The 16536-nt window shown below is 37.2% G+C and overlaps 2 protein-coding genes across 5 annotated transcripts; one reads left to right on the top strand and one right to left on the bottom strand.

The window, feature by feature from the left end:
- Window positions 1-58: 58 nt before the first annotated feature.
- On the top strand, window positions 59-3418 carry ppp1r27b (protein phosphatase 1, regulatory subunit 27b). 2 transcript variants are annotated; one of them, XM_047365935.1, is made up of 3 exons: window positions 59-2241; window positions 2334-2462; window positions 2853-3418. In XM_047365935.1, the coding sequence occupies exons 1-3, from the start codon at window positions 2013-2015 to the stop codon at window positions 2918-2920; spliced, it is 426 nt and encodes a 141-aa protein (XP_047221891.1). In that variant the 5' UTR covers window positions 59-2012; the 3' UTR covers window positions 2921-3418. The 2 variants fall into 2 exon arrangements, with proteins under 2 accessions (XP_047221891.1, XP_047221892.1); XM_047365936.1 differs by having other exon boundaries at window positions 2334-2478.
- Window positions 3419-4313: 895 nt separating this feature from the next.
- On the bottom strand, window positions 4314-10362 carry LOC124867836. 3 transcript variants are annotated; one of them, XR_007038156.1, is made up of 11 exons: window positions 10062-10362; window positions 9908-9980; window positions 8982-9251; window positions 8796-8897; window positions 8578-8692; window positions 8377-8486; window positions 8147-8283; window positions 6261-7672; window positions 5251-5349; window positions 5106-5180; window positions 4314-4682 (listed from the first exon to the last, which is right to left on the bottom strand). XR_007038156.1 is itself a non-coding variant. In XM_047364477.1 (10 exons), exons 1-10 carry the CDS (start codon window positions 10142-10144, stop codon window positions 5161-5163), a joined length of 2421 nt encoding a protein of 806 aa, XP_047220433.1. In that variant the 5' UTR covers window positions 10145-10362; the 3' UTR covers window positions 4854-5160. The 3 variants fall into 3 exon arrangements, 1 of the variants encoding a protein (XP_047220433.1); XR_007038155.1 differs by having other exon boundaries at window positions 4314-4642; XM_047364477.1 differs by lacking the exon at window positions 4314-4682 and having other exon boundaries at window positions 4854-5180.
- Window positions 10363-16536: the final 6174 nt, after the last annotated feature.

Here is a 16536-nt window from a genome sequence, read left to right as displayed (position 1 = left end):
AACTCTGTTCTAATTCTCAAGTGTGTGTCAGTTTATGTAGATATTAAGTCCATTTAACATTTGGCCTGCAAGTACAAATCTAGCTTATTTATATCTAGTGAGATGAACCTATTTAGTTTATTTTAATTAATTAGCCCTAAAGTTCAAAGGATATTAAGATTGCACACCAATCCCATTTAAAGATAAATTTCAGTTAAGAATTTCACCAAGGTTTTCAGTTCAAGTGAAACTCATCAATAATATACGTCATACTTTTTTAAATTTTTTTTATTATTGTAAGTCTTGGAGCTTGCATAAGACAAAGGAAAAACATTTCATACCGAAATCTCATCTTTGACAGTACCCCATATGTTCTCAATTTGATTTCGAGTTGTTTGCTCGCCAATCCCTCACAGTGAGACCATGATCATTAAAGCAGGTGGCAAGCCTGGCTGGAAAATGAAATCCTCTTCATAGACTGTCGGCAGAGGGAAGCTCTAAGTTGTCCTGGTAAATGGCTGCCCTGATGTTCTTGAGAAACTCATGAATCAACACCAGCAGATGACATTCACTTTCATCTTAAAAACATAAAGAGGACTTTGGTCCATTGAGCAGTCTTTCTCCATAGTCTGATGGCTCTTGTTCAGAGGTAGTGAAGTCCCTCACTACTTAAATGTATTAACAATTATATAAAAAATAGTTTGTGCTGTTAAGCAGATGGTAAATATATATTTTTTTATTCTCCATAAAATGGATATGTTCAGGTACTTTGTATGCAAATGATCACAAATAGGCATAATTGGACCTTGCCCTGAGCACTAGATGGTAGCAAAGAGGTTCCCAGAATTCAAAATATTAGACTACAAGTAATGTCTCGGGTAAAGTCTGTTTATGGAGGCTCTTGAACGCTCCAGCTGCAGTCCATGAATTTCCCCCATATTTTAAGTAGGGTTTGCTGCACGATCCTCTCAGGGTTAAGCTTGCTTGTGTGCTTATTTCAACAATTTTTTCCTTCCACCTAACTTTCCACCAATACGAACAGCCACCTCGCTAAGCAATGACTTTCTGTGTCTTGCCCTCCTTGTGGAGGGTGACTCGGTGCTGGTCAAGAAAGCATTCCCCATGTTTGTGTGGGACATCACATAAAATGTCTGTATTATAAATTGTATGTCTGCACTTCATTTTCCATTTCTTTTAGAAAGTGAAATTTGGGTTTTCATTAACCTATACTATGAGTTTGACTTTTCATTAGTTGAGATGCTGCCGAATGAACCTATGTGATGAAAAGCAAGCCTCTGTGACTTGAAACAGAACGTCTTAGCTTCATGTTGGAAAAGAAAGGAAAGTTCAGCGTTTTACTAAATTAAATGAAGAGACTATCTGGTCATTATGAACATCTGAACAGAATTCAAGAACCAATCTTGGCTTCATACAAACTGAAACTTCAATCTTCATATCCATTCAGCTCCTGAAATATTGACTTTTTTTAAATGTATTTTAAGCCGATTGCTCACCAGTAAACAGCAGGATGATGCAAAAATAATTTAGAAATGATCAGCTGCCCTGTCACACAGGATGACAGTAACCAAACCTTGTTTTCCAGTGCAGTTTACCATCAACAGCTCCCTCATGGGGGCTCCACCTCTCTGCAGTGAAACCCCTAACCCTGCCAGGTGTTTACTAGAAACCTCCAGCCTCCCTTCCTACCAGCTGAAGGAATGTCACTGATATCTTTAAGTGGATCACATCTAGAAATATGTTGACTCAGATCCAGGAGGTTCCTGGCTGTTATGTGTGTTGATGGAAGCTGTCTAAAGAGGCTTGTGACTGTTTAGTGGGAGGGCTCTGGCTTGGGAACCCACTCATCTTCCAGATTTTGTCACAGATCTTAAAATAAGTCAGCAGGGAGTATAAGAAGGCCACGGCGGGGAAGCTGGACCATCAGAGGAGTGGGTGATCCAAGCGGGAGAGCCACACTGTAAAAAGGATTTACCTCAAGTTTTGCAGCGGTTCTTGTGCGACCAGACTCCGGGATGAAGTACTACGAATGCCCCGCGTCCCAGACCCTGGGAATGAAAGCTTACACTCAGAGCTGTGACCTTCCAGTCACCTGCAAGAGCGCAGCCTCTCTGAAGCCAGTCCGGAGTGTCCGCTTCCCCAACGACATTGTTTTCCAGGACTACGTCAGGCACGGAGAGCTGGAGAGGATCGGTCGTATCATCAGGGCCGGCAGGGTCTCCCTGGACACCATTTACAACTCTGGTGAGGGACCTTTCAGGGTTTGAGTTGTGAGCTTTGAAATCGTACTTGTCAAATAAAAATTTAAAATAACAAGGCCTTCTCTTTTTCAAAAGGAATGGCAGCCATCCACGAGGCAGTCCTGACTGGGAATCTGGAGTGTGTGAAGCTGCTGGTGCACTACGGAGCAGATATCCACCAGAGAGACGAGGAGGGCTGGACGTCGCTGCACATGGCCTGCACATGTGAGCACCCAGGCCGGTTCATTTACAGCCTGTCAATGAAAGCTGGGATTTCTCTGTAGCAAGTGATCAGTGACGTCTGCATAATATTATGTCCTAAATAAAACCGGGGCTGCACAATACTGGTCAGTAATTGTTATTGAATATTGCGATAAAGTCAACAAACAGTTTCTTCAAAACAGAGCTTTGCAATATTATTATTGCAACGACTTTGGAATCGCAGTATATTTTCGATACATTGTGCAGCCCTCACTAAAGTTACAATCAATGTATTAATATCAAAGAAACGGAACATGTTGAGCCATGTATGAGACTCAGATTAGGTTTTTCCCTGTGCAGACAGCCCATCTCACACTCCTCCACTGACCTGCAGCATGTCTCGTTTCCCTTCAGCTACCTCCTGTCGCTGGGTGCCGACCCCGAACTGGAAAACGACTGCGGCGAGAAGCCTGCTGACCTGATTGACCCGGAGAACAAGGAGCTGCTGAGGCTTTTTGGGCTGGCAGTCAACGACTGAGAACACGAGAGGTCCCGGAGCTTCATACCCTTCTGGAAGCCGCTGACTGTTCTTCATAAGTCCAGGATCCTGGTTTTTTGGGGGCTACCACAGCTCTGAATGGTGATGGAGGCTGGGTGGATGGAGGGCTGGCGGAGCAGAGAGGCTGCCTTCTGAGTGGACTGAGTGTTTAACTCCAGCAGCACTAACCGCTTTAGATCTTTTTTTTATAACTTTGCTTTTTTTATAGTGTTAAATGAATGTACAGGAATTTCTTTGTGAAATAATCATGTTGCACTTTTTAGTTCCATTTTTTAATGTTAATAAAACCAGTCAGGTTTATGTTTTTAGCCTTATCCCATTAAGTTTGTTGTCTTTTGATCATTTTTAATGAATTTTACTGTGTATCAACTTGCCTGTCCATTTTTTTTACTTGTTTAAATAAATGTGTTTTTATTCATGATGACTTTCCTTTATTCTGCAGGTAACATTAGAGTGAGGTTGTTTATTCAACTCATGGTTTGACTTAAACGGAACACATTTAAGTAAATAAGAGTAAGAAATTAAGTTTAATAGAAAAAAAAAAAAAACTAGAAGTTGAAGCGAAGGTGAATAAGTTTATGGGGGTTTGTAAACCAACACAGAAACGCTATTGATTATTCCACCAGGACACCCATCACAGCATCATACAGATGCCTCTCAAGTAAAACTAAATAGGGAATAAATATTTCAATTATTTCATTCCAAAGTGAAACTCCTATTTACAGTGCATCTGGATTCACAGAGATTTCCACAGATTATGTTACAGCCATTTTCCAAATTGGATTGTTCTGAATTCATTTTCCAGCAGGACTTGGTGCCTGCCCACACTGCCAAAGGTATCAAAAGCTGGATCACTGACTGTGGTGCTACTGTGCTTGATTGGCCCCCATAGAGAATCTATGGAGTATTGTCAGGAGGATGGTGAGAGACACCAGACCCAATCATGTAGATGACCTGAAGGTTGCCATCAAAGCAACCTGGGCTTCCTTTGCACTCAGTAGGCCCACAGGCTGATCACCTCCGAGCCACTCTGCATTGATGCAGTTATTCACGCAAAAAGAGCTCCGACCAAGTATTGAATTCTTTTTCTATTGGCCTTCTATAACGGTCTAATTCTCTGACAAACAGAAATCGGGGTTTTCATTAGCTGTAAGCTATTTTCATCAAAATTAGCATAAACATCTGAACTATATCCCTCTGTGTAGTGGATCTGATTAATTACTGAAATGTTAACCTATAGATATGATTAAAGAGGTTCAACCAATAATCATGAAATAGCAACAAAAAAAAAACAACTTTTGCATACAAAGAAAACATGTTTTTTGTTCCCCATAGTTTATTAGGATTTAATGTTTTACTTCAATAAATTAATAATGCACTGAATATCTGTATGAAAACAAATATCCATCACAGGTCTTTAGGTTTTAAAATAAAGTCTTAAAAAGGTATTTGTTTTTACAGCGACTTTTGTATTAACCAGCTCTCCGTCTGCGGTGGGGCTCCCTCCACAGTCAGTGGAGCCAGTGGGTTGAATGGTAAGCAATACGGGCCAGAGTTGCTCACCTGAGCCCCACCTACACCTGGACAGGTGACAGATTGAGCTTGGCTGCTGGTCTGGCTGGAGTCTGGATGGTGTTTCAATGGACTGCCAAAAAAGACATAAAGTCACCAAAGTACCAAACTGCCTACAAAAACATGACAGAAAATACTTTACTTAAGATACACCTTTTCTAATTTCAGTAAAAGTCTTTTGAAGCGCTTCGCTACAAAGGTTTAAAAGTCTGAAATGCATCAACTGATATGAAGGGTTGTTTATAGCAACCTCCAGAATAATTAGCACCACTCGTAAGGACATGTAATGTCTTAAAATAAATTTATCTTTTATTGCAACAGCAGACAAATGAATAAAAACATTTAAAAATCCAGCTTGTAGTTTGATTACATTCAGCGAGGAAAAACAATCCCACATTGTTTTTTTTACATAGAATTATGATTTAACGTTAAAAATAGGAAAACAGTTTAAAAAAAGTCATTTCCTGGTACTTTTTAAACACACTGATAGTATTTAAACAAAAAGCTGCTCCAGCCTTGGTATAGTAAATGCCTACCATCATCATCTTCTTCTTTTGTCCAGGTTTTTCTTCTGTTCTGTTGTTTCTTCTTTTAATCTTCTGAAATCAAACCTAATCGCCACACCTCTGTTAAATATGACGCCGTTTTGCTTAGAGTACATGAATATGAAAAGGACCGTACCTGATTGGACTCTGCTCTGACCTGTGACCTGTCCTCCGTCCTCTTGATACGGCCTCAGCTGCATAAAGAGGGATTTCAGGACTGAAGGTGCTGAAGCCTCTAAACCGGAGAGCACAAGACAATTATGCATAATTAATTGATAAGTATTAGTGAAAAATAAAACTCACATTGGCATATGAGGTTTTTGGGCTAAAAAAAACAAACTTTAATGTGTTAAGTTAGTTAACTTTAATAGGGAAGAAGAATGATACACGGATTTCTGAATTTCCTTACAAATCTGAAAAGTGTGGCACTCATTAGTAATCCACCCACTTTACTACAGCTACAAGGAAACTGGTTTGACTGGTAAAATGTATTCATGTGTTAAAGAAAGGCTTAAAGATCAAATAAAAACAAGAGAATTTGTGGCAAGAATTGGAAAGGGATGTTCTCCATTCAATCTGAGGTTGAGCTAAATAGACATAAACAAAAATACTTGCAGCTGTGATCGCAGAAAACGGTTGATCTACAATGTATCGACCTGAATTCTGATTTACTCATTAAGTCACTTCTGGGTGTAAATGCACTGGTTTCTACTTAAGGATATCAGAGTAAAGGCGGCTGGATGTAAATACAGGCCACACTATTTTTTTCGGCACTAGTGGCCTTTATTTTTATTTTTATTTTTTTTGACAGTAGGCAGACAGGAAAGAGGGGTAGAGAGAGGGGGAGACATTCGGCGAATGTCGCCGGGTCCGGGACTCGAACCCGGGACGGCCGCTTCGAGGACTGTAGCCTTCGTATATGGTCGCGCGCTTAACCTCTACCCCATACAGGCCACACTTTTCAGAGTTTTTTTGTTTGGAAACAGAATTGAAAACCCTGCATCATTTTTCTCCCACTTCTAAGCTATGCACTACTTTGAGTTGATCTGTCACATAAATCCCCAATATAATTTATAGGACAATAAATGAGAAAACATTAGGAAATACATCTGAAATGCCCCGGATGTGCAGGTTTTTCTCTCTTACCTCTCGAGGACGAAACGTCAGGCAGATTCTGATGAGTCCGACTTGAAGACGGATCACAGGGAGAGCCGGATGCCGTGTTGCAAACTGTAGCTGACGGCGGTTTCAGAGCATTGTTTTCGGTTTTGGAGCTCTGGAATGATTCAGAAGACATTTGCCTGTGAGATGTTCTAACCTGGGATGGGAAGAACCTCCGATCAGAGTCCCTCTGTTTGGAGTTTGATGCTGCATTCTCAGCCGACTGCGGCTTACCAAGAGGAGCGGCAGAGTCCGCGGTTTCAGTCTCTGAACATGGAAAACGAGGTGGATTCTCACTAAGAGGCGCTGCAAAGAGGCTGAAGAAGGGCAAGGAGGGAATTCTTACATCCTCAGACTGCTGAGGTTTCATAGCTGCAGTCGAAGAGTCTGATCCTGGTGCAACACTATTAGTGAGAGTGCTTGCAAAAAGGTTACTAAATGGTGTTTTCTGGGTTTCATTACGTTCAGCTGAAAAATCTCCCAGATTTGCTGTTTTGCTGCAGGATTTTAAGGTGTTAGAAGAAGCATGTTTTCCTGTACCAGTGTGGACATTTGAGTGTTTCTTTTTGGAATTTGGGAGGATCTCAGAGAGTTGAAAGTCATGAACAGCATCATCAGCAGCATCTCTTCTCTTATTACAGGTAGTTACAGGTTCAACTGGAACAGCGGCTCTTCCTTTAAAAAGATTCGGCTTCAGCTGGGTGGGATGTTTTGGAGGACACGCCGAACCTTCGTGGCACTTGGTCCCTGCGAGCAAACGCTTGATTTCTCTACTTCTGGAAGACGCAGACCTCTCTGGATACAATAACTCTTGTATGGTGTGAGTTTTCTGCTCTTCCAACACTTCCTCTGATGTATGAGACAGAACAGGTACGGAGTCTGAATTTAGGCCATCTTTCTCCTCAGGCGACAACAAGTTCTTTGGCATTGTTTCTTTAGATCCATGATCTACAATGCAGATATTTGGAGGTGGCTTCCCTTTTCTAAAAGGAACTTTGATTTTTTCAGAAATAACTTGTGCGTAAAAAGCAGTCTGCCCACTGTGAAGATCAGGTGTTTGGCCTATAGAGGAATCATCTGCTGATGTATAGGAGCTGAAGACGGCTTCAACAGAGTTGGGGAATTTGCTTTGGTTTGCGTAAGTTCTGTCAGAAGAAGTGTGAGGGTCACAGACAGAAGAAGAATCCTGACTTACAAGAGTTTTAGAGAAACTGAAGAAAGTTCTGGACAGCTGAGGTCCAAGCACGGCTTCCACCGAGTAACAAACGGGCTCCTGTTGGTTCTGAGTGTTTACTGAAGAGCTGTGAGGTTGGTCAGCGTCTAATTCACGCTGTTCTGTTACATCGAGATGCTCATGGGGTTCCTTCTCAGTATCGGTGCTGTTGTAAAAGCTGGGCCTGGAAAATAAAAAAAACAGCTACAAGTTCGACTTGAGTGATGAATTAAATCTCAATGCACGTTTCATGCAAAAGCCAACTAACGACAAACTTCAACGTATCATAGAACATCAGTGGCACACAATTTTTAAAAAAGTAAGGAAAATACAAGGTTTACATTTTTGTCACAAATATTTCAAGTATTCACACAGCATGATGCTCCCACCACCCTGTTTGACCATGGGGATAGTGTGCAATATTAGTTTCTATCACAGAGAGCTTAGCATGCTGGCCAAAAAGTTTACATTTGGTCTCATCTAACCAGAGCCCCTTCTACCAAATGTTTGTTGACACCTTTTATATTTTCTGACACTTTATTAACCCAATATGTGTTCACTACTTGATGGTGTTCAAGTAATGACTATTAAATGTATTGATGAACCTATGCACTACCACTGAAAACAACAGAATTAACTGAAACTAGTGTTTTCATACCTGAGAGGTTGTGTGAGTACATCGGGGTTCTTTTGTTCCTCAGCAGGTTTGGTGTCCTCTTTGTTTGCCTGCTGTTCTGACGACTCCTCTTTATTTTTATTTGCAAGTTCGTAAAAGTATTTCTCCTGTTTTAATGCCTACAATGAGAAGACATTACTCGTACTTAGCTGTTTCAGCTTAAAGAAACACATTTTAATGCTTTGAATTTCCCAAACAGTTGCTGCACCAACCTCATCCAACAGCTTTTCAGTGATGTCATTAAGTGGCTCATGGGAGAACCTGCAGTTTCCTTCTAGCAAACATTTTCCTTTCCTGTGGAAAAACTTGCATGGAAACGACTGTGCTGCTGAGTAAAGGAAAAAACATAAAAATCGGCCTGCGCTTCCTAACAGTTATCGGTGCAGTACAAAAACGATAAAGTGAGAGGATATTGTGCAAGTATATGCAGCTCTCTCCTTTCAAGCAGAATCCTTGGACATAAAATTTGCAAACTTCTTTGATGAGGCCATTGTAGCCTTGACAATGCTCCAACTGGCATTTATCCCCCTGCAAACCAAAAATAACAAGAAGAAATCAAAATAAGGACAGGTGTAGCATAAAAAAACTGATTTTTATGAACCTGTAACTTGTTACATTTTATGAAGCAGACCTTAATGCATCGTCCAGAAAGAAAATGTCGACACAGTAGACGGCCGTCCACCAACAAGGCATTCTGGTCCTTAAATTCCTGAGTCATGAATTTTGGTTTCACCTAAACAACATAATATCAAAGATGAGAGGAACCAACAAAAACTGGCATATTTCCTCTGAGCAGTCTCTGTCAACCTTTGCTCACCTGCGTTTTTGACACTGGTTTTGCACCTCTGTTATGACGTTGCTGATATTTCTTCTTGATCTTCTTTCCTTGATGTATCTCCTTCTTCATATTACAGTGGTCTTCAGTTTGATCACTCTGACCCTTGCAGTGCTGCCTGCTGTTGTAACTGGAGTTAAAGCTGTGGTTATATTTTTGGCCTGGAAAAGAGCGCTCACGCTCAGTGACCTGCTTGTGGCAGGATTTGTTCCGTGAGGTAAAGTTGTCTTCTGTCTGGATTTGATGACATCTCTTCCATAAAAAAAGAAAAAGATGACAGTAAATGCAAAAGAAATTTAGAAATGTCATATTTTGTTTTTTTTTGTATGGTATATATATATATATATATTATCTAAAAACAAATAAAGTTTTGTGGCTCAATGTAGTTTTTAATTGAAAGGGAAATAGGAAAAAATGCCTTTGGGTTAGAGTGGTTGCAGAACCCTGGAATAGGCTGTTCTGCAGGTGTATGCGGTAGGAATTGGCTCATTTTGAGTCTGCTTGTCTGGCGATCATTTGGGTGGTCAAATTTTCCAAAAATATCTCCAGTGCTCAAACGTTTAAAGGCAGATGTACAGAATGTAAATTAACACACTTAAAGAAGGTATTTGAATAAAAACGTGTGAATAATGGGTAAAAGTTTGAAAAATACAAACAGACATATTCAAAAGATCAATGATCAGTAGCCTAGTGCCTTATGTGATGTCACCAGAGGGATCGTAGAAGCTTCCTTTTTGGGAAAGTTAAATCCTGATTTCATCATGATTTACAACACAGTAAAATAAATAGAAAAACTCAGCATCGCATGTCTTTGTTTTATAGTTGACAAACAACACCTAAAGTGAGTTTCATGGATCTTACAGAAAACTCCTGGTACTAACTTTAAATATGCCAAGAAAGCAACTCACCTTCTTCTGCGAGCCGGGCTGCTCTCTCTGTGTTTTCCTCTTCCTGCCTCTTGAACCATTCTCCATTCTGTTGCTATGAAACAGAGCATGCGCAGATGCAGATTTGAGACCACTGTTGCTTTATTCAACTCTACGTGAAAATCAGCCGTTTTACCTGGATGTGACGTAAGCGCCACCAGGGCTCCTCACATCTTCACCCATAGAAGAAAGTCCAGAGAACAAATTTGCGAAAGCCATTATGTCCTCACGTGTCAAAACAAACTTCCCACCAGCAGGAGCGAAATACCCTCAAATCACCGTCAGGCACAGTAATTTACCCTGGCTTTGGTCGAACTATAAGCATTTATCACCGGTCCTCAGCAGATACTTCAGTACACTGTATTTATAACTAAAAACAATCGTAAATCCAGATGACAAGAGTCGCAATTGTTTCGTCACGCCGAGGTTTTCTTCTTTTGAACAGTTTTGGTCCTTCTTCTTCTTCTTCTGTGTTGTTTTTTGGCAGTTGGCAAATAACTTGAAGATGTGCATTACCGCCACCAACTGGTATGGAGTGTGGTTCTTCATGGTTTTAAATCTTATTTACTATTACAACAATCAAATTTTATTTATTAATTTAGTGCTTTTGAAAAATCTAATTATAATTTGAATATGTTTGCTACCTAAACTTCTTTGCAAAGTATCTCTCAATATAAAATTTTCTTTAATACCTACAAATTCTCTCCTTAAAATTGTTCTTTCTTGTTCATATTTCTGACACTTCAATATTACATGTTCTATTGTTTCCTCCTCTCCACAATGATCACATTTTCCTGTATTATGTTTCTTTATCTTGAACAATGTAGAATTAAGTCCTGTATGTCCTAGTCTTAATCTTGTAATTAATCTTTCCTCTTTTCTACTCCTTCTTCCTGTTCTTACTTCTCCTACTATCTTGTTGATTCTGTAAAACCATCTTCCTTTCTTTTCTTCATCCCACCTTTTTTGCCACTCTTTCCTGATTCTCTGTTTAATTATATTTCTTGCCTCTGACCTACTAATATTTATTATAAAGCTAATGTTGTTTTGTGTTGCCTTCTTTGCTATCCTGTCCGCCATCTCATTCCCTCCAACTCCTACATGTGCTGGTACCCATAAAAACACTAATATTAATCCCATTCTTTGTATTCTAAATAAAGTAAGTTTTATTTCCAACAAAATGTCTGGTCTACCCTCTGAATGATTATGTTTTAAACTTAATAATGCTGAACTTGAGTCTGAACAAATGATTGTTTTTAATGGTTTTATATCCTCCACCCACTGCACTGCTAACAATATTGCTAATAATTCTCCTGAATATACTGATAATCCATCTGTAATTCTTTTTCCTACTTTTATTTTAAATTCTGGTATTACAAATGCTACTCCTATTTTTTCATCTGTTTTTGATGCGTCTGTGTAAATCTGGACATAATGATAGTAATTGTTTATATATTCTTGTATTATACTTGAATCTAATCTACATTTTGGATCCTTTTTCTTTTCCATCAACGCCATATCCACCACTGCTTCTGGTAACAGCCACGGTGGTACTACTGGCAAAGGCAACATTAAACTTATTTCTTTTTCATATATTTGAAATTTTTCTGCTATATTATTGATAATCCAACCAAAACTCTTAACTTGTTTTTTTTCTTTTTCCCAGCATGGTTTTAAAATATCACGTGTGGGATGATCTGGATTATTACTTTGTAAGTTTATCCAGTAATTTATTGCTAACTGTTTCCTTCTTAAATCTAATGGCATCTCTCCCATCTCTACCTGAAGTGCTGCTATTGGACTGGTTCTGATTGCTCCTGTACAAATTCTTAAAGCTTGATGTTGTATATTGTCTAATTTTATAAGATGAGTGTTTGCTGCTGATCCATAAATTATACTTCCATAATCAATATTTGATCTAATTAATCCTGTATAAATTCTTTTTAATGATGTTCGATCTGCTCCCCAATCAATACCAGCCATACATCTCATAATGTTTAATATTCTTTTGCATTTATCTATGATTTTTTCTATATGTACTTTCCATATAATTTTTTCATCAAACCATATACCTAAAAATTTTATATTTTTTACTTGTTCTAAAACTTGATTGTATAATTTTAGTTTGATATTTTCTCTTTTCCTTTTCTGTGTAAACACCATTAGTTTTGTTTTTTCCACTGAGAATTTAAATCCCCATTGATTTGCCCATTGTTCTATTCTAATAATCTCATCCTGTATTTTCTTTTCAATAAATTTGATATTACGACCCCTTTTCCATATAGCTCCATCATCTGCAAATAGTGAGCAACCGACGTCCTTACCAATATTTTTAAATACATCATTTATCATTATAGAAAACAATAACGGACTTATAATACTTCCTTGAGGAGTACCATTATCTATTATATATTTATCTGACAATTCTTGACCAATTCTTACTTGTATTGTTCTTTTTGTTAAAAAATCTTTAATCCAGTTAAACATTTTTCCAGTAATACCCATTTTATTTAATTTAATTAATAATCCTTCAACCCACATCATGTCATATGCTTTTTCTATATCAAAAAATACAGCTACTACATTTTCTTTGTTTATTTGTGCTCTCCTAATTTCATATTCTAAACATAATGCAGAGTCATTTGTGCTTCTCCCTTTTCTAAACCCATTTTGATTTCTAGATATATATCCATTAATATTTAAATAATATGTTAATCTATTATTAATCATTTTTTCCATTATTTTACAAATATTTGATGTTAATGCGATTGGTCTATAATTTTCTGGTTTTGTGTTATCTTTTCCTGGTTTAGCTATTGGAATAATTATTGCTTCCTTCCAGCTCTGTGGTAGCTCTCCCTCCTCCCAGACTTTATTGTATAATTCTAATATTTTGTCTTTTGCTTTGTCATTAAGATGTTCTATCATCGTATAGTAAATTTGATCTTTTCCAGGTGATGTATTTTTTGTTTTCCTGGTTACAAAGTTCAATTCTCCTTGTGTAAATGGTTCATTTATTAATTTATTTGTATCTACATTATTTTGCATTAATTCTTTATATTTCATCTTTGTGATTTCCCTACCTTTCTTTCCCTCTTCACTAATATTATTTGAACTATGAATTTTACTAAATGTTTTAGCTAATATTTCTGCTTTTTCTTTATCTTCCGTTATAGTTATATTATCTATTTTCAATATAGGATATCCATATTCTTTTCTAATACCCTTCATTCTTTTAATCGTTTTCCAAATTTGATCAATTTTTGTTTCTCTCCCTACGGTATTACAAAAGTTTCTCCAATATTCTCTTTTTGTATGTTTAATGATCTTTCTTACCTTTGCCTGCTTTCTTTTGTACTCAATTAAATTCTGATAAATTGGGTTACTTTTTAACATTTTAAATGCTTTATTTCTTAATTTTATTACTTCACTACATTCTTTTGTCCACCATGGCACAATTTTTTTATCGTTCTTTCTTCCTCCTTTTTTTATTGATTCTTCTGCAGCCTGTAATATTTTTTTACAGATATTTATATTTAAACTATTTATATCAATTGACTCATCTATTTCTTCCAATTTCTTTTGACTTAAATATTTAAATTTTTCCCAATCAGCCTTATTAAAGTTCCATCTTTTATATAATCCTGTATTCCTGTTATTTATTAATATTCCTGTTATGATTTTAATGGGGTAATGATCACTGCCTACTGTTGTATCTTTGTCAATGTCCCACTCACAGTTATTGGCTAAACAATTTGATACTATTGTTAAATCAATCACAGACTCTGTACCTGTTTTTACATTAATTCTTGTTCCTTTTCCATCATTTATACATACCAAATTTTTTATTTCCATTATTTCTTCAATAACTTGTCCATTTTTATTATTACATTTTCCCCATAATGTGCTGTTAGCATTAAAATCTCCACACCAGATTACTTTTCCTTCTAAGTATCCCATTAATTCATCCATCAACTCAAATGATAATATTTTACATGGATTATAAAAATTTATTATTTTACACTTTTCCTTTTTATTGTAAATTTCAACTACTATATATTCTAACTCTTTGCCTTTTCCTAATATCTGATATTGTATCCCTTCTTTTATAAATATTCCACATCCTCCTCCACTTCCTTCTATTCTATCCCTTCTGATACTATTGTACCCTTTAAACACAAAATCTAGGTTTGGTTTTAACCACGTCTCCTGTATACATATAATTTCTGGTTTTTCTTCAATTCCATCTATATACCCTTTAAATTCCTGTCCATTAGCGATTAAACTTCTTGCATTCCACTGTAATATTATCATATATTTCTATCAGCTGGGGTTCCTCCTTGCCTTCCATCTGTTTCCAACTTTTTATTAATGTTTTCCCAAGATCCTTCTTTAAACCCTAAGAACTTTTCTGCTCCTCTGACTATTATTTTAATCTTTTCTGTTTTGTGTTTAGCCTGTTCAGTGCAGTTAATGACATAAGCTATGAATAATATCAGTTTTTCCACAGACATTGTAACATTTTCCTCTGATTCTACTTTTCTTTGTTGATAATCTTGAATCCTAATTTGACCTTCATCCCTTGATCTTTCTTTCTGTACATTTTTGACTGCTTCGGCATAGCTTATGTTTTTAGTCATTTTAATTTGTTGGATTTCTTTTGCTTTCTTCCTTACCTCACATCCCCCGAATGTAACTCTATGTTGCCCTCCACAATTGCAACATTTTTCCTGCACTTCTTCCCCACAATCTTCAATTCTGTGATCTTCTCCACACTTTGGACATCTTTGTTTTCCTTTACAGACAGCTGCTATATGACCATATCTCTGACATTTAAAACATCTTAGTGGTGGAGGAATGAAAGGCCTCACAGAAAAACTCAGATATCCTATTTTAACATTTTGTGGCAACACCTTTTCTTCAAAATCTATTAAAATTGACAGGCTTCCTACTCTTTCACCATTTACATTTTTTGTCAGTCTTTTGAGATTTTTTACCTTTGCACCAACAATGCTTTTTTTTAACTTGTCTATATCTTCCTCCATAGGAATGCCATAAATTACCCCCCGAATGATTTTATCTTCTCCTATAATCTTCCTCTCTGTCACTGTTTTCTTGCAAATGTTTTCCACTTGTAAAGCCTTTCTTCTTTGTTCTTCAGTTTTACACACCACCAGTATATTTCCATCTCTCAAGACCTTCACCATTTCAACATCTCCTATCTTTTTTTTAATTTCTCTAGATAGTGAAATAGGACTCAGGTTCTCTTTTTCTTCTTCATTTTTTATCTTTAATATTATTTTACATTCTTCCCTTCCGATTTTCCTCCTAACTACTCTCTCTTCTTCAGAACTGTTTTCTTCCAACTCTCTTTTATTCCTTTGGCTGTCTAACATTTTTCCTTCTTCTGCTTTACCTCTTCCGCGTCCTCTCCCTCTACTTACTGGCGTCCATTCATCAAAGTCCATATTATCCTCCTGTGTATCCATTCTGAACCATTCACATACCAGTTTATGCCTTTTACTGCCACTTCCAAAAGTAAATAATTTCTACCACTGTGGGGTTCTTAGTAGACCAACGTTTTCAGATCGAAGTTTCGCGCCAAGATCCTGCCTCCAACCTACCAGCAATTTTTTCCAGTTTTGGTCCTATGTTTAATGGCGCTTTATCGCCGCCTTGTGGCTCCGAGTGTTAATTCAGGGAAAACCAAATTTTATAAATATCTAAAATATTAAAGTTATAGTGGAATATTCATTGGAAAATTCCCAAGTCGATATTTTATGCATAAATACTGCACATAACTATATATTTAGCTCGGTTTTTAAATAATAGTGAGTTCTCCGTCTGCTCTATATGAATTTGACTCAGGTGTCAATAAGCAGAGTCCTACAAACTGCAATTCAGTTGTTACAAATTGAAAAGATTGAACCACACAAAAGATTATTTGAATCAAGATAAAGATGGTTAATGGTTGTCCAGATTTTGGGTTATGTCATTGTGTCACTCGCTGGTCACACATTATGTAGCCAGAAAAAATATTTTATATGCATGACTAAGAGAAAAGAAAGGGAAAGCTTTTATGTGTTGCAATATTCATTCATTTATGTTAATATGCTTTTTGTGTCCTTCATAGTGCCCCATTTTAAATGTCTGTTAGTCACTCCTGGCCCCGCTCTCAAATCATACAGTTAAACACAAAATGTATTCCTTACCCTGGCAGATTTTGGTATTCTAAAGTCAACCAAGCAGTTTGCTTTAGATGAGAAAAGAGACAGGCATCTTTTTAAAGATTTTGAATTCATTTAAAAGTCGTATCAATATTGAAGAAAACTATTTTTTAAACGGCATGTGTAAAAATTATTTCTACCCTTCTCAGAAATCCTTTCTTAACCCCTTGCTTTTCTTTAAGTTGGAAGACCTCATTGCCATCGCTCCAATCTTTCGCTCCCTCTGGGGATAGTTTATCAGATTCAAGTCGGGAGTCTTGCTGAACCTCTGCAAATGTTAATATTGAGGAACGTGTTGGTAAAATTTAAATATTACTTTAACACAAATGTTGGGTTTAATGTAGGATCACATATTCAGGTCAAACATTTGGAGAGGTACAGTAT

This window comes from Girardinichthys multiradiatus, chromosome 5 (genome assembly GCF_021462225.1).
Source record: "Girardinichthys multiradiatus isolate DD_20200921_A chromosome 5, DD_fGirMul_XY1, whole genome shotgun sequence".
Lineage (NCBI taxonomy): Eukaryota > Metazoa > Chordata > Actinopteri > Cyprinodontiformes > Goodeidae > Girardinichthys > Girardinichthys multiradiatus.
The sequence above is the reverse complement of the archived record's forward strand: the minus strand, read 5'-3'. Positions and strand labels throughout refer to the sequence as shown.

What these genes read in the sequence shown, in the direction of transcription:
- ppp1r27b (XM_047365936.1), top strand. Translation starts at nt 2,013, where the DNA reads ATGAAGTACTACGAATGCCCCGCGTCCCAGACCCTGGGAATGAAAGCT. An exon ending in GGACACCATTTACAACTCTG is followed by an intron (nt 2,242 to 2,333) that starts GTGAGGGACCTT and finishes CTTTTTCAAAAG; the next exon opens with GAATGGCAGCCATCCACGAG. An exon ending in ACATGTGAGCACCCAGGCCG is followed by an intron (nt 2,479 to 2,852) that starts GTTCATTTACAG and finishes GTTTCCCTTCAG; the next exon opens with CTACCTCCTGTCGCTGGGTG.
- LOC124867836 (XM_047364477.1), bottom strand. Translation starts at nt 10,144, where the DNA reads ATGGCTTTCGCAAATTTGTTCTCTGGACTTTCTTCTATGGGTGAAGAT. An exon ending in GAGCTGCATATACTTGCACA is followed by an intron (nt 8,487 to 8,577) that starts ATATCCTCTCAC and finishes ACTCAGCAGCAC; the next exon opens with AGTCGTTTCCATGCAAGTTT. An exon ending in TCAGAGCAGAGTCCAATCAG is followed by an intron (nt 5,181 to 5,250) that starts GTACGGTCCTTT and finishes TGTGGCGATTAG; the next exon opens with GTTTGATTTCAGAAGATTAA.